Source organism: Schistocerca americana, chromosome 10, assembly GCF_021461395.2.
Source record: "Schistocerca americana isolate TAMUIC-IGC-003095 chromosome 10, iqSchAmer2.1, whole genome shotgun sequence".
In the NCBI taxonomy this organism is placed as follows: domain Eukaryota; kingdom Metazoa; phylum Arthropoda; class Insecta; order Orthoptera; family Acrididae; genus Schistocerca; species Schistocerca americana.
The window spans coordinates 201,222,705-201,244,875 of NC_060128.1; the positions used below are offsets into that span (position 1 = coordinate 201,222,705).

At 47.5% G+C, this 22,171-nt stretch overlaps 1 protein-coding gene across 1 annotated transcript in view; it reads right to left on the bottom strand.

The window, feature by feature from the left end:
* The window catches only part of LOC124552393 (plectin-like), a 230,501-nt gene that overhangs the window by 106,068 nt on the left and 102,262 nt on the right, over positions 1-22,171 (bottom strand). Inside the window, exons 6-9 of the mRNA XM_047126654.1 lie at positions 17,824-17,916; positions 17,704-17,760; positions 11,671-11,842; positions 2,604-2,746 (exon numbers count right to left, since the gene is read on the bottom strand). Coding sequence (XP_046982610.1) covers positions 2,604-2,746; positions 11,671-11,842; positions 17,704-17,760; positions 17,824-17,916 — 465 coding nt within the window. The remainder of the gene's footprint in view (positions 1-2,603; positions 2,747-11,670; positions 11,843-17,703; positions 17,761-17,823; positions 17,917-22,171) is intronic.

Sequence of the window (22,171 nt, forward strand, 5' to 3'; positions counted from 1 at the left end):
AGGTTCTGCAGTGGACCCGGCAGGCAATATACTTATCACTCACGCCTGTGAAACACGCACTTCTTTCTTCGGTAGGAAAGTGCCCCACAGTACGATGCTGTTAGAGAATTTTCTTTGTTTCCTCGTGCTTTCATCCCACATCTACAAAGGGTCGACATCTTTACAGTGGAATTCGGCACAGTTAATTTAGGGAATGGCCCGATGACCTTTCTGTTGTCACCCCGTAACCCCCAGGACGGAATACACGTACCTCAGTTGTCTGCGTATAGTGTCAGTCACGTGAAAAGTGATGCCAATTTTTAAATGTTTGCAAATCGTGTAACTGAGCGGGGACTCGGGTACCGAACTGGTAACCACCGACCCAGCTGCGAAGAAACCCCTGAGAACCACAACCGGGCCAGCAGCTAGCAGCTAGAGCCCGCACACCGCGGCCCCCACCGTGAATCCGCCACGTCAGTTCGGCAAGGGGCCGGCACGCTGCCCCGAATCCCAGGAGGAGTGCGCTGACACGTGCACAGTAGTGAACGAATACGAGAAAAGTAACTCCATCTTCTGATGTCTTCTTCTCCAAAATTTGCTATTACTCACGATGGCAGAGTTGCAGAGCTCAGATATTTAAAATCTGTCTCCAAACGTGACTGAGGAGGCAGCAAGACGCCGAAGGGAAAGGTGAAGGCGAGGGGTGGGAGGGCAGACGTGTCACACAGAGGCCGCACGGCAGTAAACGTGCCGTCCCGGGGCACGCGTGCGTGCAAATCTGTAACACGGCCGTGTGCTCCGGCACGCCACCCACCTGCGACAAACTATTTGTGGATCATCTGGAGCAAACCTTCCCAGCCTCCAGAAACTCAAACACTTTGTCTTTTAACATTCACCGACGAGATCTTCACGATCTGCATTTTACAATTTCCACTCCTCGTCTCCCACCCGTTTCACCCATTCACCCGGATGTCGACTTCCGGATCTCCGACTGCTCCGACCGCACCTCCGCTCACCCCCTCGTCACCCAGTGTCACGCTGGACTGCAGCAACTGAAACAATTTGTACCACTGAAAAAGACCGACGTGCGAGGTGTGACCTACTCACCCACCGGCGCATCCCACTCCGATCGTGTCGTAGGCTTATCCCGTGCCTTCAGAGGCAGAGCCACTTCCGAAAGTGGGAAAGTCACACAGCGACTCTGTCGCAATTGCCGGACAAGTTTTTATGTCGGCACGACAATGACTGGCTGTCCACCGGAACGAACCACTGCAGGCAAACTGCGGACGAGAACAGAGCGGACCACCCGGCGGCACGACAGGCTGCCGAGCACGACGTGCTCGAGTTCGGAGACCTCTTTACGACCGGTGCCGGCACGAGTGCCGACTCTTCCGAACTACAGGGACGGGAGTCGTCCTCGCGACACGTCCTTCGCTCCCGTAATCCTCCCGGGATCAATTTCTACTGCCCTCTTCCTACAGTTTTCCCCTTCCTCTGTCCTCGTACCGGACCTCCCCGTGCCTACGCCTCCACGTCACCTTTACCGTTCGCCACGCCCCACCACCTCCGACACACTCGTACGACGTGCCTAGCCCGCACAGCTGCCATCCCTCCCCCCTGCATTCCCAGCCGGCACACCTGCCGCTTCCCTTCGAGATACTAGCGTTTCCCTTCCCCGCTTCCTCCCTCGACCTGACGCATACGACGCAGCCCAGCACCCCCCCACCCCAGCCCAGATCCCACGGTACGGAGGCAGCCCGTGTCGAGGACGGGCGAGGAGCACCCGGGAAGGAGGTGGTTTGCAATAAAAGAGAGAACTAAAGTAAAGTTTTGACTACATTCTGACAGTACAGCGTAAACGGCGGCTCGTGTACGCCGGATTGTGGGGAAGACTGCCAGCCCGAGTGTCTGTGAAATACAGGAATATCGAGGGGAGGAAAAGGCGGTTAATATTCGAACTAGATAGCGGACGAACAGAGACGGCAGCGACAGCGGCAGACGGCAGGAGAGACTGCCCGCTCCGTTTCGCAGCAACGGTGCCGTCCTCCGCTCCCCGGGACACGGCCCGTAGCGAACGTGCGAATCTCCCCTCACGCCTCTCCGTCACCGGTACTCCACAGCGCATTCGGCAGACGGCCGAAAGCTTACCCCGTCTTTTACCGGAAAGCACAGTCTACACTCGGGCACTGCGAGAACTCGTGCTGGGAACCTACACCCGCACCTCGGTTGCACGAGAGAAAATTTTAAGTTTCAAGGAATTACTCGTAATAACCCAAACTGGCTGTATGCTCTGTACAGTCATTACAATAAATCACTATCACACAGTATGTAGCGTGTAAATTTTGAGCGTATGAGGATACATCCGATATTAAAGAAAACAATTGATATTAAAAAGCATACTTGTAACAAAAGTACTTTTTACCACTGCGGTGTATACAAATTTATGTACCAATACAATAGGCAACGTATAACCTAACAACTGGCAATTTTGCCGAAACAAATACGAGCACGAGCAGTCGCGATTGTACGAGTGTGTAGGCCTATTAGCTAAAAATAAGTTGGCAGCTTACGGAGACAGAAAATTCAGTGGAGAGAAATACAAAACAGAGGCGGAGAGCACTGACCTTGAACTTGTCGGCCTCCTGTAGGTAGAGCTCCTGCTGGCGCTGGAGTGCCGCCACCTGCCGGTCGCGCTCGCACAGCTGCCGGTCGCGCTCCCTCAGCTGCTCCTGCAGCCGCCGGATCTCCTCCCGCTTCACCTTCTGGCCTGCCCGACACACGGACCGTCTCTACTGCCTGCAATCTCAAGCACTCACGACACTGTCTGACGTACAGCTCGACTACACAGATACGGGGAAGTGTCAAACTGTGATCGGTAACAAAAAAAATTTCAACTGACTGCTACAGCCACCGTCAGTCACAGTTCTCGTCACACGTGTCGGAACGTCACTCTCATAGCCGCACCGGCAGCGGACGAGCCGAACGGTCGCGCTGCTCGAACGGGCGCGATTCGTACCGAAGGGGGGCGCTCCGAGAGCGACCGGTACGACCGTCGTACTGCGCCGACGTGACGGATCGACTTCTGTTCGACCGCTTCCCGTTACCCTAGTGAGAATCTTTCACAAAAAAAGGAACGAAATCGAGTCCCGAGTTCGAGTCTCGGTCGGGCACACAGTTTTAATCTGCCAGGAAGTTTCATATCAGCGCACACTCCGCTGCAGAGTGAAAATCTCATTCTGGAAACATCCCCAAGGCTGTGGCTAAGCCATGTCTCCGCAATATCCTTTCTTTCAGGAGTGCTAGTTCTGCAAGGTTCGCAGGAGAGCTTCTGTAAAGTTTGGAAGGTAGGAGACGAGGTACTGGCAGAAGTAAAGCTGTGAGTACCGGGCGTGAGTCGTGCTTCGGTAGCTCAGTTGGTAGAGCACTTGCCCGCGAAAGGCAAAGGTCCCGAGTTCGAGTCTCGGTCGGGCACACAGTTTTAATCTGCCAGGAAGTTTCAATCAGAAAACGTGTTTGACGTTTGTCACAAAAGAAATGAAACTGTTGTAGCAAGTTAGAGTACTTCACAAACGCATACATTCTGTTGTGGTTCCTAGAACTCATTTGGGTCCATAAACAAATCTCAACTCCATCCCTGCCCCCTCCCCCACTGCACCTCCCCCCCCCCCCCCCCTCTCTCTCTCTCTCTCTCTCTCTCTCTCTCTCTCTCTCTCTCTCTCTCTCTCTCTGCTCACACAGCTCTGAAGCTGGTCTTCTGTGAGGCTGCTCAGAAATTCCGCAATGTTTGCCTTCCAGCAGAATGTGAGGCCACGTCTGTGCTGAACCATTCATTCGCATCTACCAAGTTCATTGATCAAAACCCCTAAATACCATTAGCACACAGAAAAATTTCCAACAGAAAGTCCCTAAAAATTGATCCATATTCACAAGCATCGTATGGAGAAAAAAATGCTAAGCAAACTGAAAGACATCTGCTGAAGACAGAACAGTTGCAGAACTAGCAAAGTCAATTGGTCCAAAAACCTCAAAAATTTACACTGAAATTGCAAAACATTGAGGTAACTGAGAAAGTTCTGGAAAACTGCTGTGATAGACCATTTACAAATGAAGAATGAGGAACTGATATTAACAATTTTTCCTCCTTCTGTCATATAGAAAATTCTATCTCTCAGTCTCCTGGTCTGAGCACAAAAACAAGCTGAACACAAAACTGGCCAATACTGAGTAGATTTGAGTCAAAAATTTATAATAAGAAACTATTTTGCAAATTTGTAGATTTTCAAAAATTTAAGCAACACAGTGGGCTGTAATTGTATTATGAAAAGGAAAGTTGCCACTAATCAGATAGCAGAGATGCTGAGTCGCAGAGAGGCACAACAAAAAGACTCTCACAATTAATGCTTTCGGCCATTGAGGCCTGCATCGACAATACACGCATACGCACTCGCATACGCACACGCACACGCACACAGATTGAACTCACACACACGACTACAGTCTCAGCCAACTGAAACGACACTGCGAGCAGCAGCACCAGTGCAAGATGGGAGTGGCAACTGGGTGGTGGAAAGGAGGAGGCTGGGGCAGAGAGGGGGTGGGGTGGACAGTAAGTGCTGCACGTTAGACGGAGTGCGGAGTGCGCGTCAGAGGTGGGGAGCGGGGCAGGTGAAGTAGTGGAAAATGAGATAAATAAAAAGACTGGGTGTGGCGGTGGAACGACGGCTGCGTACTGCTGCAATGGGAACGGGGAGGGGGCCGGATGGGCAAAGACAGTGACTAACAAAGGTTGAGACCAGGAGGGTTACGGGAACGTAGGATGTATGCAGGGAAAGTCCCCACCTGCACAATAAAGAAAAGCTTGTGTCGGTGTGAAGGATCTGTGTAGCACAGGCTGTGAAGCAGTCACTGAAATGAAGGACATCGTGTTTGGCAGTGTGCTCAGCAACAGGGCGGTCCACTCGTTTCTCGGCCACGGTTTGGCAGTGGCCATTCGTGCGGACAGACGGCACTTCGGTCGTCGTGCCCAAATAGAATACAGCTCAGTGGTTGCAGCTTAGCTTGTCGATCATGTGACCGGTTTCACAGGTAGCCCTGCCTCTGACGGGATGGGCGATGTTTGTGACCGGAGTAGAGTAGTTGGGGGTGGGAAGATGTACGGGGCAGGTCTTGCATCCAGGTCTATTACAGGGGTACGAGCCACGAGGCAAGGGACTGGGAGCAGGGGTCGTGTAAGGACGGACGAGTATACTGTGTAGGTTCAGTGGACGGCGGAATACCACGGTAGGAGGGGTGGGAACGATAGTGGGCAGGACATTTCTCATTTCAGGGCACGACGAGAGGTAATCGAAACAATGGTGGAGAATGTAATTCCGTCGTTCCAGTCCTCGTTCAGTCTTCTTCCTCCAATTCACTTCGACAGCTTCCACCCGTTCCGTACCGAGAAGTCACTTCTGTACAGCATAGCCACCAGTGGTCGTCACATCTGCAGTGAAGAGCAGTCCCACTCGAAATATTCCGAAGGTCTCACTGAAGCCTTCACTGATCGTACTCATCCTCTCGTCCTTGTGCAGAAACAAATCTCCCGTGCCTTATCCTTCCAGTCTCCCAACACCTTCCAAAGTTCCACTGTTCGGTCACAGAGCAACATTGGCTTCATAGCTCGGTACCGTCCAGGCTGCACTGACCGAATTAAATTTTCCGCCAGGGTTTCGATTATCTCTCGTCGTGCGCCGAAATGAGAAATGTCCTGCCCACTATCCTTCCCACCCCTCCTACCGTGGTATTCCGCCGTCCACCGAACCTGCACAATATACTCGTCCGTCCTTACACGACCCCTGCTCCCAATCCCTTACCTCGTGGTTCTTACCCCTGTAATAGACCTGGATGCAAGACCTGTCTCGTGCGCCCTCCCATCACCACCTACTACAGTCCGATCACTAACGTCACCTATCCCATCAGAGGCAGGGCTACCTGTGAAACCAGTCACGTGATTTACAAGCTAAGCTGCAACCACCGTGCCGCATTCTCTGCGGGCACGACAACCGACAAGCTGTCTGTCCGCACGAACGGCCACTGCCAAACTGCGGCCAAAAACCAACTGGACCACCCTGTTGCTGAGAACGCTGCCAAACGAGATATCCTTCATTTCAGTGACTGCTTCACAGCCTGTGCTATTCAGATCCTTTCCACCGACACCAGCTTCTCTGAATTGCGCAGGTGGGAACTTTCCCTGCAATACACCCTACGTTCCCGGTAACCCTCCCGGCCTCAGACTTTGTTAGTCACTGTCCTCACCCATCCAGCTCCTTCCCCGTTCCCATTCCAGCACTACACAGCAGTCGTTCCACCGCCACACCCAGTCTTTTTGTTTCTCTCCTTTTCCACTACTTCCCCCGCCCCCTTCCCCACCTCTGACTTGCCCTCCGTCTAACGTGCAGCCCTTCACTGTCTGCCAACCCCACCATACTATCCCTCCCCCCCTCCCCCCTCCAGCCTCGTCCTTACCCTCACCCACTCCCATGATGCACTGGTGCTGCTGCTCATACCTGGAACTGCACTCATGTGTGTGCGTTTCATTTTTCATTTGTGCGCGAGAGAGAGAGAGAGAGAGAGAGAGAGAGAGAGAGAGAGAGAGAGAGAGAGAGAGTGTGTGTGTGTGTGTGTGTGTGTGTGTGTGTGTGTGCGTGCACGCATGTGCACGTACATGTGTCTATTGTTGACAAAGGCCTTAATGGCTTTAATTGAGAGATTCTTTTGTTGCGTCTATCTGCGACTCAGCATCTCCACTACATTTAGTTGTAACTTTGCTTCTCATAATATTGTTATCTTCCATTCTGGAATTTCTATTGTTTGAATTCTGGACTGTAATTCTATTTCCCCGATTTTAAGAACAAGGTCTTTACCTCAAATCTACTGCAGTTGTTAGTGAAACAGTACACAGTACAAAAACTAATCTAAAGTTTGGGTAGAAACTTTGGAACATTTTGAAACTGAAAAACAGGAGTGAGACAAGGTTACAGTCCACCCCAGTACATTTCAACTGCACCTTAGACAAGGTAAAACAAGAACGGTAAAAATGAAAATCAAAGCTTAAAATTGATGATCCAATCAAATTAAGAAGAACTGACTGCTCAGCCTTGCAGATGACCTGCCGAGCATATGTCACGACATGCAAACAGCACAAAAACAAATAAATTTTTTAAAAGAAAAAGCAGAAAATAATAGGTCTGTAAAAATCACTTGATAAAACAAAATGTGTGCCTAGCAAAAAGTGGCAGCAAAATTCTAAAAATTAATTACGGGAACATCTACAGGACTTCTAAGTTCAAGTATTTAGGCAAAACGACTTGGGGGGACTGAGGGGGAAAAGACTAGTTACAAAATATGTTGCCACAAAATGTAAACTGACATCAGCCTTACGAAAGATACGTAGCGAGACAAAAAATGCATCTCGAAGTACACAAAATTGTGACAAAGCAACAGGTCAGTTCAGAATGTCATTACGGGGCTGAAATTTTCGTTATAAACAGAGACACACTGAAGAAATCCAGACAGATATAAGACAGAGTGGACCCTCCGACACGGACTCCCGTCACGACGACGACCGACAGTGTGGAACACTAGAGGTGCACTGCAAACAGTTCACCACCGACTAACAGTCACGGGGCCACAACAGCAGTGAAATAATGCCGTTCTTCGCAACAAACGGATACTGCACTGGTCAGTCTGTCTCTTCTATACACTATCACCATTCTAGCCCCTTTCAGTCACTGCAGGCAACCGGACACACTTCCGACACGGAACCGGACGGCCTCGCAGCAATACGACTCACGATCCTGGCTGTGACGAGGCACTATAATTCCGTCTGCTTTCGGCACCGTTCCTCGACCGATAGCCGACTGTCATTTCGCTGCCGACTCCGTCCGTATGCGGTCTGCGACACCTGCTCTGACGGCGACGGTTCTCAGTCCGTCGACATTCGAGACGGCATTTCTGCCTCGCATCTGCAGAGTCCAATTTAACCTCCTGACGGCCAGGTTCCACACTGTTTAGCTGCTAACATGTGTCACTACTGAGGATATTATCACATATTTTGTTCTCTATTGCTTCTTTAATTACGCTATCCCAGGAACTGTTAGCTCTCTCGACAAGGCGTCGTCGAATGCAATTTTGTGTCACGTTCCGACGGATATTCCACTACCCTACACGTCTTCGGACGGCACAGTCGCAGACACCTCTAGCGATCAATTCGGTATTATTCTTCTGCGCGTGTCACGTGCTCGACGTAATAACGTCTCCGTTCGTCCGGTAACTGCCGGCAGTTCCGAGGACTGCATCACCTCTCACATTCCTCACTAGCCGGTGGTCTGCGGTACCCGCCGCCACGACGTTACGGTGACTTCGAACGACGGCAGTGTCGTACTGTCGAGAGCCTTACTACACTTTATATGTAAACTGGAGGGGGATCACCGCTGTCGGCTGCAGCGGGACACCGAGAGGAATCGGTGGAGACGAGTGAAAATGTGTACTGGCCCGGGATTCGAACCCGGGATCTCCCGCTTACCGGGCAGGTATCCACCGCGCTACTCGAGACGCAGAGTTATCGCAACTGCACGGACTGTCTCGACACACCTCACGGCCGTTGACACTCCCGCCGACTGCCACCGGTCCGCAGTCTCCGTCCGTTAGGCTCCGGTTCACTACTCGGAGATTCCGACAGGTGGTCGGACATATTTGGGCATTCGCACTGAAGAAGGTGGATCCGTATAAATTATACGAATGCACGGTGTCTGTTTTTATGTGTAAGTCGAAGGGGGATCACCGCTGTCAAATAAAGCAGGACACGTCCGAAAGAACAGATACCACCCATTCGTATAATCGACAAGCCTCGCAGAGCGACGGATCCACCTTCTTCGGTGTGAATGCACAAATACACACGACCTCCTGTGGGAATCTCTGAATAGCAAACGGGAGTATAACGGACGGGGAGTGCAGACAGGCGGTGCTCGGTGGGAGTGTGAATCGTCCGTGCGATGTGCCGACTGCGTTCGAGGAGTCGCAACGGCGCTCTGTCTCCGACTGTGCACCTGCCCATTATGCCGGAGCTCCCGGGTACAAATCCCAGCCCGGTACAGATTTTCACTCGTCGCCGCGGACTCTGCTCCGTGTGCCACTGCAAATGACAGCAGTGGTCACCCTTTGATTCACATATAGCATTTCACAGCTGCAGATTTTGCAAGGTGTCCGTTCTTTCGAACGTGTCCGTAAGAACGGACCCCACGCAATTGTATAATTATTCCTCTTTACTGTGATAATTAAACATAATTGAAATCGAAGGCTTTGTAATTGAGCCTGCAATAGAAGTAACAAATGTGTCTGATGTCAACTGAGAGTCAGTCACCAACAGACTCGATCTGTTCAAACTGTAACGTACAGAATGAAATTTTTCACTCTGCAGTGGAGTGTGCACCGATACGAAACTTCCCAGCACATTGAAACTGCCTGCCGGATCGGAACACGAACTCGGGACTTCTGCCTTTCGTGGGCGAATGCTCTACCGACCGATTACGGGAATGTCCCACGAGCTGTAATATCCTTCCTTCCTCGAGTGCTAGTCCTGCGAGGTCCGCACGAGAGCTCCTGCGAAGTTCGGACGGTAGGAGAGACGAGGTACTGGTAGAACTGAAGCTGTGGGGACGTGTCACAAGTCGTACTCACGTAGCTGTCAGTACGGCACTTGCCAATGAAAGGCCGGGGCCCTGAGTTCGAGCCTCAGTCTGGTACCCAGTTTTAATCTGCCAGGAAATTTAATACTGTGTATTTTTTATACAGCCAAAGAGAAATTTATTAATGGAACAAACATCAAATAAACATCAATGTGACAATATTTAATGAAAAAAATAAGGAAATTCAGTGTTTCTTTACTTCAAAAATCTTAAATGGTCGACACGTTTCAACCTGAAATAATGGGAACTACAGGACGTGAAAATACTAAATACAGGGCATATATGCGGACAAGAATAAAAAAAGTCTTAGAGTTTTCCCAGATTTCCCAGTTGGTTGGTTGGTTGGTTTGGGGAAGACCAGACAGCGTGGTCATCGGTCTCATCGGATTACGGAAGGATGGGGAAGGAAGTCGGCCGTGCCCTTTCAGAGGAACCATCCCGGCATTTGCCTGGAGTAGATTTCCCAGTTAAAAACACACTTTTTCTTTGGTGAAAACACACTTTTTCCCAGTGCAAATACGAATACACTATGCCCCTAGTGAAAACACATTTTTTCTGTATTAAATGACAATATACTATACAATACTCAGAATGTAAAACTTGCCAGCCAATGACAGCAGATATTCAGGACATAGGACATGTGATGTAGTCAGTTAGTAGCAACATCATTCTTAAGTGGCACAAACACACAAATAGAAAAAGTTAATTGTGTAAATTAATATACATGCAGTATAGCAACATGAAAAGCTAATCTTTCACACATAATATTGGTTACCAAAATTTTCTTGTTTTCCTCCCCTCCCCGCTCGTCCTTGAGTGTGTGGTTAGGCACGACCCTAAGTGCACAGCTGCAGCTGTATATTTCTGACAAACACGATTATGAGTTTCACTGCTGTGTAACGAACATTTCGTGGACTACCTGGCCGAATAAATGTTCCGTCGAGCACTCGACTTTTCAGTAGAAAAGTCAATTACGTGTAAAACTGCTCGAGAACTAACTTCACACTTTGTTTTTGAAGCGTAATTATTCTTTTTGCTATCATTATTGCATAATTTGTAATCTATGAAAGAACTAAAATAAATATGAAAAACTAACCTCGAAACTTGTCGGTCTTTCTTAGTGGATGTTACCCAGTAAAGTGTATCGAACACATATCTGCCAGTAAAATTTAAAATAATGGGACAAATGGGTGGTCTCCTGAACCCTCAGCATTAAATTTTGAATGAGAGTCTAATGCCCTGTGATTTAAGAAATTGATCACACATTCTCACACATAACGTAATTTTTCTTGCTTAAAAGAAAATTTAGTTTGAAAGCAATGCTTCTCAAATCACCATTCACAAATTTTCATGTGACCTGTTAGAAATGCAAACATTTGCAATGTCACGTTCATCAAAACGAGGTTCGGGAGAAAGGCACACAGTATGCAGATTATTGTTACGAAGTATCGGACAGTCTTTTTGTCGGCAGATGTTTTTGTGTGCACTGTGTTTTGTTGTTGTAAATGGAAATTTTATTTTGGTATTATTCACTCATTTATATTTTATTGCTGCAGTATTATTTCACAGTAAGTGGGGGTAAAGAAAAGTTCTTTATTAGTGTATCAGTTCTTACCAGTCAAAATTACAAAACTTTAACTGAAAAGCAAAACAATGAAAAATTCCCGGGTTTTTTCCATATTCCTTTTTTTCCCCAGATTTCCCCGTTGTCCCTGGACACACACATCCTGCAAACACATTGACTGCAAATATTATTCACCGATTGCACTGAACACTGAATATATTGGCAACAAATGATAGTCATCTCTGACATAATAATTATGAAGTTTTGTTCAACAAGTGAAAAGCTTTACACTTGAATACAATACCCTGTTCTTTACTTAGAATTGTCAAACTTTCAGCCAAATATACACAGTTACGAGAAAAGTATTTCAAAGTTATAGTAAAAGAGAGAGCCGACACGGACCTGCGAGGCTGCGCTGCAACTCGCGCCGCAGCTCGGCGTGGAAGCCGCCGCCGCCGCCTCTGCTGTCGCGCACCCCCCTGTCGACCGTGGAGTCGCCTCCGGCCGACAGCAGGCCCAGCGAGTCCAGCACCTCGTACTGCTTCAACTCCGACTTCAGCTGCTCCAGCTCTCGCTGCAACCGGCACACGACCGTCTCAATATTCTACGAGTCGGCACGCGGCAGCCGGGCTAAACGGTACCGCAGTTTAACACGCACGAGCGCAGTGCCTCACTGCTGTGAAAGTCACTACCGTACGGCAGCCGGAGTGAGACTAGCGACACGAGCGGTGACGGAGTGGGCCGCCTCCTGCCACTGTGCACACCTCGGGACGTTTAGGAAGTGCCGGGAGGCGAATCGGGCAGGTCTCGCACGTGGGTCTTCCGCGGAGATCCCCGTGGCGAGGCGTCGGGAAGGAAGTGGCGTAGGGACGGACTAGGATGTCGGGTGGGCCGGGTGACTGACCCAACACTGCTTTACGAGGGGGGAGGGGAGGATCTTACGCACAATGTCCATTATTTCAGGGCACGGTGACAAGTAATCGAAGCCGTGACGGAGGATACCATTCAGTTGTAGGCAGTTGTTTGTAAGTGACTGATGGGAGTAGTGGGGGGGGGGGGATTAGGGGTGTGCGAGGACACGGCACGGGAAATCTCTTTACTGAGGAAGTTCGGGGCGTCGTCTGTGAAGGCCTCGAAGAGAGCTGCGGTGTACCGGGTAAGAGCCTGCTCGTCACTGCGGATACACCGTCCCGTCGGCCAGGCTGTACGTGAGGGACGTGTCGGTGTGGAAGGGACGACTGCTTTCGGTGGTCGGTGGGTTTAACGTGGACAGAAGTGTGGGTGCAGCCTTCAGAAAGGGAAGATTACGTGCTGGGTCGAAGAGAACCAGGTAAAGTGAATGGAAGAGATTTTCAGGTTGCGAAGGAATGAAGATCGGGTTTCCTGACCCAGAGTCCACATCGTGAAGATAGAAAGTGAACTATATGGATTAGGAGTTTTAGGAGGCTAGGAAAGTTTCCTCTAGGTGGCTCACAAACAGGTCAGTGTAGTGGGGGTCTGTGGCCGTGTTACGGATTTGTTTATATAACTTCCCATCAAAGGAGATGTAGTTGTGTGTCAGGATATAGTGAGGAATGAGGTATCGAGTTTGGAGCCCGAAGGACTCGGGGGGGAAGTAGGGTTCGATAGCAGCAATACTGTGGGCACGAGCGATGTCAGCGTATAGAGATGTGGCGTCAACAGTGACAAGTAGCGATCCGGGAGGTAAAGGGGTGGGAACGGTGGAGAGTCGGTGAAGGAAACGGTCGGTATCTTTAATGCGAAAGGTTAGGTTTCGGACAGTCGGTCGGAGATGTCGGTCGACAAGGGCAGAAAAACTTTCAGTAGAAGCACAATAACCAGCTACAATGGGGCATCCGTGACTGTTGGGTTTCTGGATATCGTGTTGAAGGTGGGTGTGCCTGTTTTCACTGGGGTGAAGAGGGAGGTAGACTCTGAGGGAGACGTTCAGGAATGGGGCTAAAGATTTCAGTAGGGACTGAGCTTATGTTGGACTTCTGGGACGGTATCAGTATGGCAGACTCTGTAGGTGGAGAGCCTTCTGTAACGTAATCACAGCGGTCCATCACGACAGTAGTGGAGACGTTGCTGGGCTGACGATCGGGTCAGTATCTGTTTTGAGGTTTTCTACTGGAAGTTTAGTGTTCTTAGCAAGGGACTTGGGGAAGGACGGTGAGGCCAAGTAGGAGAAAAGGAATTCCTGGACAGTGACCAGAGGGAAGTGTCACAGCTAGATGGAGGCACAAACTGGCAGAGGCGAGCTTCAATGTAGGGATTAGGTTGTCTTTGAATAGAGGGTTTGGTGGGAAACAAGTGTTTCTACTGTAGGGAAAAGTAGAGTAGGTCTCTGACAATCAAACACGATTAAACTTTGCGTGTGTGGTAACACTGAGGTCTTTGAATACGACTGAAACTTCTGTGCGACTGAGCTTTTTGGTGAAAAAGTTAGCAACTGCATTTTGGGATTGATCAGGCTCTGTATTTTGTGGAGCTTTAAGAGGGAGTTTTGGAGTCACAAATTGGAAAGGTCAGCCAGAAAGGGCCTAGGTGCGACGAGCAGGTTCACCGTGGATACGTGTCGACGGACAGTGGTGACCGAAGGGGGGAGTACGACGTCCGGTGGTTTCGTCAGGTTGTACAGTTCCTGGTTCTTTCTAAGCCCACGTGTTCTCTCCGTGGACTGGTCCAAATGTCTTTCTCGTGATTTTCCGTTTGGAGGTCAACAGGTTCTCTTCATCTTTTTTTGTGTACTGGTTAATGTTTGTGTCCCATATAACAGTACTTACAATACACTGCACTATAACTTTAAGTTTGGTCAAAATGGACAGATTTTTTGAAAACATTATCTGCTCCAGACTGGAAAAAGTTTTAGACCCATTGACAACACATTGATCAATTTCTCATTTAGGTTATTATGCCCGTTGGACCGAGTGCCGAGATATTTAAATTTCTCCACTTTGGTTTTGTTACATCATCCTATCTGTAATGGGCCATTCTTGGGAACTTCTCTGGATACTTCTATCGTTTGAATCTTCTCCGCATTAATCCTCAGTCTAATCTGACTGGGTTTATTTGCTAAATCCCCCATAACTTCTGCCATCTCCTACTATATTACAGCTGCAATGCTGTCTGCATACCCATATAAATGTATTCTTCCATTTAGCTTCATCACTTTGCCTTCTCTTTCCATTTCCCACATTACTTCCTCCGTGACACTGTCTCACACACGTCCTGACGCCCAGTTCTTTGGGCAATCCCCACTCCTCGTTACTTCACGTCGGCTTTTGCCTCCACTGTACACACCTTCACCAAGATTATGACAGCACTTTAAATCTTTATATTTCGTCAATAAACGTGTGAAATATTGAAAACCGATTTTTGTTACCCCTGAAATCTATTAGAAAGGCAACCCGCAACTGCGTCCCGGATTAGTCATTTAGGAGTACAGCCGGTTGTACATCAGCAGTTTTACACTTTTCGTCCCTCGAAAGTAAGTACTAGTAGGCATTCCCGTCTCATAATTTATTAGTTATCTCGGCTGAATACTTATTTGATATAAAAAAACAATCTTCAAATTATAGCAGCGGCAAGCTTATCAGAACCAAAAACCATGAAAGGAGTTAGCTAACAAAGACAATCAAATGAAGTAGGCTACAATACTTTTTTGAAGAAAAACATGTAAATTAGAACATAATCAAAAGTCATCCCGTTGAAATCAACACTAATAATAATAATAATAATAATAATAATAATAATAATAATAATAATAATTATTATTATTATTATTATTATTATTATTATTATTATTATGACAAATTTGCAAATAACAATAAAAAAAGTATGATACTGTACTTTAGTATGCTTCTTACATCAGTCCTCACTTAAATTCACACATTATGTTAATGATTCCATTACTGTTGCCAACTCCTGGAAACACAAGTCAACATCAGAAAATGTTGTACCAGTAGTGAATTCAGCAGTGTGTCAGGCGCACGAACTGAGTGGCTGAGTGAGTGCGCATGCTACCTGACCAGAGGTATCAGTGGGCGGCTCCAGCTCTGCAGGCGAGCGTCCGAACGTCTGTCGAGGAACGGCACCTCGTCCTCCCTCGAGAGCCGGAACCGGAGGAGGAAGTGAAGCCGGGTGCCACATTCTCGAGCCGTGACGACACTCTGCCCCGTCTCCGAGGCGTTCCGTTCGGTTCGGGTCGAGAGTCTGGGCAGGCCACCCCGCATTTCACGAAGTGCAGTACGAGGAAACACGATCGTGACAGAATCATATTAAATAGGTAGTGACCCACAAAATATATATTGCACGCAGGTGTCTCTTTTTGTAGGTACAGACATTAAACGGGAGATGTGGAATACGAGAATGTGGCAAAGTGGCAAGAGAGTGCAACAAATAAACGCTTCAACTGCTGCGGGTGGCTCCTTTCACGTTTCGGTGTCGCGGCTCGGCGGTGGCTCGACCGTCACGGAGCGACTGCACTCTCCGAGAGTCGAAACGAAAGACGATACGATTTTGTGACAGAGGCAATAAACTGTAATCTGCTCAGTGACGTCGATCCTCTGAGGTACGTGTCGTATAAAAGTTGTGTTCTACTCTAATTTGTGAGTTATACTAATTGTCTTTACACCCATTCGAGAAAATACGTGTTTGTAAAGGAAAGTAGTGGGCGTGCTTTCTCGTGATACACACGGATCTTCTTTGGCTCCGACAACAACTGCAGAACGTGAAGAAGTCGAGCCTTTCCACGGATTCAGACAGAATTTCAGAGGCACCATTTGGCGGTACTTCTACTTCGAGAGAATCGATTACGCCAACCGGATTAAGAAAAAGGTAAATACATCAGACGTTACATCGGGTGACAGATTTTGTGAAGTGTTCCGACTCAGTTTTGACGACAAGAAGTGAGCCGGCAACTACACAAAATCCTACACCGACGAGAAGAAAAACATTTCAGAATGTTACTGTCCACAATCCGACCCCTTACAGGTGGTTCTTTACGGTAGCAAGCATTCTAGTGCCAGCACAAACAATCGTCATCTCCGAACTCTACCCGTACCGTGCACAGTACACCGTACCGACATCCGTATCCTCCCCCAGTTGGTACTTTCCCGAGTGCGGTAAGGGGACCATACCCTAACCGCAAAAAGTACCTCCTTATCGTAACACCACCTCCTACGTACTTCGGCATCGCAACTTCTCGTGAGGGCAGGTTACGTCCTCCGGGCTTTCGCGAAACCCGAACCGTCCCGAGAGATTGTCACAGGATACGAGCACCGACTACAGAAGTACGTGGCTCACGAGAAGCTGTTCGACCGTCAAATCTGACCTTTTCCCTCCCTCCGCAGTCACTGTGCTCGCCGGAATGCCGGCAGCTCTTCGGAACTCGGGAGTGATTCCGTCTGACATTTTTGTGCACTTTTTTTACAAATGTCCTCTGCAATGCTCAACCGTCCCTGTCTCTCAGTATACGAGGTCCGCCCGGTCCCGACTTTAGAAGAGTCGAAATATCCCTGACGGAGCTGCGACACAGGTGATATTCGATGACTAGTCCACGATCAGAGTCACCGTGCCCTGCCGGCCGACCCCTCCTGCCGTCACTGCTCCTCTCCAGACCACACGGTACTCCCTGCCTCCTTTTACTCCGTCAGTCCGCCTCTCGTGTCATCTGGTAGTCGATCCCACATTTCTTACAGGTGCTCAGTGCGTAGGGAAACTCGATCCCGTATAACTGACGAGTGTCAGGGTGAGAGGACAGACAGGTACGGAGAAACTGAAGAAAGTAAAACACGTGCAGAGATGCGATCACAGTTACGGATGAAAATATGTGTCGATTCGTTTCGTTCCCAGGGGGTCAGTGACTGGAAAAAGTTGGCACAATCAAAGTGAGATCATATTTGTAATAGAAAAACGTCGAATAAGTAATACAAAATTAATGTCATTAAAGCAAAGTCACTATTACAATCATTGCTCTCGTTGTAACACTGTTAAAAGGCAGCTGTATACAATGGCCAGGATAACACGATTCGCATCACAAGTTCGGCATCTTACCTTTCTTGCTGCAACACTGGATAACATTGCAGACGAGCTAACCACACTTCGAAAATGCCAGAGGGCACCTAGAGGTCTAGTTAGAAAAGTCATTTAAAGGCACACAAATACAGTACATCAGCTAAAATGCAGTGCAGCACTAATACAGTCACGTACAGGTGGAAGATGTGTCCGTAAGACACCCGAGAAAATTACAAATCCACAAATCGCCCAGAAATTATAATTCTAGACAGGAACAATACACACCTCGTTCACACAGTAGTGACAATCTGCACATCTTCAGCACGTGCGAAGGCAAAATGCCAAAAACAATTGAGCTCTGTCCACCTACTTGCCTGCGTAATCGTGTTCCGTGAGTGCGCAGGCGCGGCGACCCACCTGCGCGGCCTCCAGCTGCTGCGAGGCCCTCTGCGCGTCGCGCCGCGCCGCCTCCACCTCTGCGCGCAGCGGCCCGGCCCGCCCCAGCCCGCGCTGCGCCTCCTCCAGCTGCCGCGCCACCGCCGCCACCGCCTCGCCCTTCTCCACCAGCAGGCGCTCCTGCTCGCGGTTCTGCTCCCGCAACCGGCCCTCGCGCTCCGCCGCCTCTTTTTCCTGCGTCACACGTCACCCGTCCTTGCAAATATCTGGCTCTGAACAGACTGTAAAGACTGAATTTTATGAATATGTGGGCAAATCACACAGTCCCGTTACTGACTGTGTTCACAGTTTGTACAGATACACTGAATACAAAATGCTGGTGTTAGTATTAAAGTTTAAATTATACACTCAAAATAAATCAAATTTTATAGTTACTACTTGTTTGTTTCTGCCAATGTGTCTGCTATCCTGCTACACACTGAAACCCAATCAGTCAATTTGTTCACCATTTTGTTTCAGATCCCGTAGCGGCACGCTGCAGTACAGTGAAAGGAATTTCGACTTGTGGTAGGACAGTATCTAGCGTATCGTCCTTCGTCGTCGGCGTTGTCGTCATTGCCGTGAGGCACCGTTATACCGAGTGGAACCGCGCGTCGATCTTAGGGCATCAGATATGGTAACCTTACGTCATTGACAACACACGACGGTCACGGTAGCACCTGATTCCAGAACAGCTGCAGTAGTTAGGATCTAGGAACTACCCCCTCTTGACCAGGTCCCCAAAACTTAACTCGCAACGAGATCCCTTCGAAGCAAATTGTCATAAAGATCGTCTATAAAGGCTTCACACAATGATAAGAAATGTAACAGTTTATGGAATGACAACAGATACGACCAAACTGTCTTGCATCTTCTGTTTTATTTAACGTCACTTTGTTCACAGTTTTATTTCGCATTCACCACTCATTCACACACTGATGTGGAGTATATGCGAGTGCCTGAACCCTAACTCCCAAGTTCCATCGAAACCCTTTGATGAACAGTTTTGGTTGCTCTACACCAACAGTCAATGACAATGATACAGTATTCTGTTATTGACTCTTCTAGTTTAGCCACCGCGCTCCACTAATGTTTGTTAGGCGTAAGACAATTACACACTTTTTTCTCCGATCTGCTATTATTAAGAGTTCGCGCAAAAGTTAACGTTTTTCTCCTTTTCATAAATTGGAGCCCGCTGTCCCCGATATAATAAAAAAAAAATAAAATAAAAAAAATAAAATAAAAATTAAAAAAGAAAAAAAAAGAAAAAAGAAAGGACGGTCTCAATACCGAGTCCCTCGTGACATGTGTGTAGATTTATGCTGGAATTGACCACCCTCTAGGTGTGCTCAATTTAATGACCACACTTCGCTATCTGCGATTTCGTGTAACTAATTGTCCTTTTGTTACTCTGATCGTATACCGTAGTTATTTAAAACTCGCCCCTATATTTTTTCACAACGCACAATTAGCAGTTCTTTACTTGTTTATTTCTAAGAGTAAACGAAAAAATGACGCCGTATCATCGCCTTTGTCGATATAAAGCAAAACATCTCAATACGCCCAATTTTACCTCTTCTTATAGGATCAGCTACCTTACTCATTAATTTACTACACATTATTTCCAATAACACTAAACAGGTATCGCCATTATATTTAAATTGTATTCAAAAGCTTGTCATTATTACTATGACCGACCAAATCGTAACAAATCGCGCGGCGTGTGTTTTTTAATGATAGCTTTACACTCGCCCAGCTTATATTCTTGCAATATTATACATAAATATACAGACAGGACCAAAAGATCGATCTCTCTACCATAACCAATAGAGGCAAATACGCTATTCAAGTTCCATTACATCTATCTTGTCTCGTATTGTTACAAGCAGACATCTTTCTGCAAACAATCAAAAAATTAACTACATAGCTCCTATTGTGTTTTTTCGAGGGAGATGATAAAAACTTTGTGACTTGTTGCTGCTGTTGTCTTCAGCCCAGAGACCACTCACACGGAGCTATCCACGACAGTCTAACTTGTGCAAGCATCTCCACCTCTGTCGCAACCTACACTGACTCGAACCTGAGTACTGTGCTCGACCCTCGCCACCCCTCGGGGGGTAATGTATCGCTCGGAAAAAAGTGTTATTCCCTCCGTCCCGTCTCCGACCGAGGACAGTCGTCATCTCGAGTGAGCATTTATGTTATTTTAGTAAACAAGTGTCTGTTTTCAGCCACATACTGCCCGAGAAATTTTATTTCTTTCGTGGACATCACGAGTGAAAGTGGACACAGCGTACCTACGAGGTGGGGGCGACGTGCACCGTACTCTCGCACACAGAGACACCCTCTCATGGGAACGGTTATTCCACGAAAACGCCGTCCCATCTCCGAGGTTTCCTACAGACCGCGGAATCTAGCCGTGCGAGTCGGTTGTCACGGCACCGACTGTCGAGGGAAACTCGTACGAGACACGTGGAGTCAAATGACTGAGGCTAATGTGTATAGTGAACTCTGTTGAAGTTACACAATATAGAAAAACCTAACGTGAAATATATACAACAGAGGTGAAATAAGTGCGCGATAAAGGACCGACACGTGAATTGGAGTCCGAGGTCTCGGAATCTTCGAGAATGGAGTCCACTGCCCCCTGGATAGAGTAACACGGTTCAGGCAAACAAGTTATAGATATAAGTAACAGCGACTACAAAAACTTGTAGCCTACGTAGTCCACCTCAATACGATGCTCGAAAAGTAGTAAGTGCGTCACATTCCAAAGAATGAAGAAAGGAAGAGCGGGTTTGACGTCCTGTCCACATCGAGGTTATTGGAGATGGAGTACGAGCTCAGACAGTGTCAGGGACGGGGAAGGAAATCAGCCGAACTCTTTCAAATGAACTCTCCCGGCATTTGCCTCGAGTGATTTAGGGAAATTGTGGAAACCTATATCTGGACGGCCGGATGCGGGTTCGAGCTGTCGTCTTCCCGAATATGAGTCCATTTGATTTCACCCTCTATAATTTTTACGCTCCATATTTCCCTCCCTTAGCAAACTGATTATTCCTCCGAGACTCCGGATGTGTCCTATATCAATTGATCACGTCTTTTAGTCAAGTTGTGTAATAAATTTCATTTCTCCCCAGTTCAATGTAATACCTCCTCAGCACTCATTCAATCTAGCAATCTATTCTTCAGCACTCTTCAATGGCACCATATTAAGTTCCTATTCTCTTCTCATGAGAACTGGTTTTCATCCACATCTCTCTTCAATTTGAGGCTACACACCAGATAAATACCTTCAGACTTAGACTTGCTCATTTTAACACATTCCTCTGCTTCAGATACACTTTTCTAGCTGCCTCCGGTTTATTTTGCTGTTCAAACAGCAAAACCCATCTTTCGCTTTTATATTCTCATTTCCTAATTTAATTCCCTCACCACTGCACGATTTAATTTGACAGCACTCAGTTGCCTTCGTTTTACTTTTGTCACTGTTCACCTCATAACCTCTTTTTGAGACACTACTCGTCCTGTTCAACTGCTCCATTGAGTCCTTTGGCATCTGTGGTAGAATTACAATGTCAATAGCAAACCTTGAAGTTTTTATTTCTTCTCCACGAAGTTGAACACCCTTTCCAAAATTCTGCTCGGTTTCCTTGCTCAGGTGATGGAACAATACCTGGGATATATTTTTTTTATTTAATTTCTCAATCACATTGTTTTTTAACAAGATTTTCAGTTTCGCCTACGCAGTAGTTGTCTTTAGAGTCTGTCATACTACTGCACTGCAATACGTCATTATCATGTAAAAATAACACTAATCAGCTTACACGGTTACATGTTCACAATTTGTTGCAGCGCAGCAGAAAGATTCCAAAAATGGCTATTGTGTAGCCAAAATGGTAACCTCATTCAAAAAAGATTTCAATTGAGACAATTAAATTAAAAATTCTGTAAAGCATATGATCAGTACGAAGGAGTAATGTAGGAATAGGTTTAATAATGAATAAAACAATAGAAACACGGGTAAGCTACTACAAAGAGCACAGCGAACGCATTGTTGTGGCAAAGATAGACACGAAGCCCATGCCTACTGTAGCGGGGCTTTGAATTTCGCCGCGCTACACTCGTTCCCTCACATAAAAAATATCTCGTCGCAGCGGTATGAGCGCTCGACGGCAGAGAAACTACCAAAATTGTTAACTTTTTTGTTTTTTTATTCCGTTTCAGTTGTCTCTTGATAGCGGTAGCTTAAGGCAGGCGTGATCGGATGCTGACGTAAAAACTTAATGGCTAATCTTGATCTGATTGTAACGTGTAGATATTGTGGAAGTTATTAAGAAATTCGTTGGATGGAAGTAGCAAAGTGAATTAAATTGCATACAGTATCAAGATGATTTTAATTGGTATAAATTAGTGATCCCTGGACTATTGCAAGATTTCGGAGCAGATT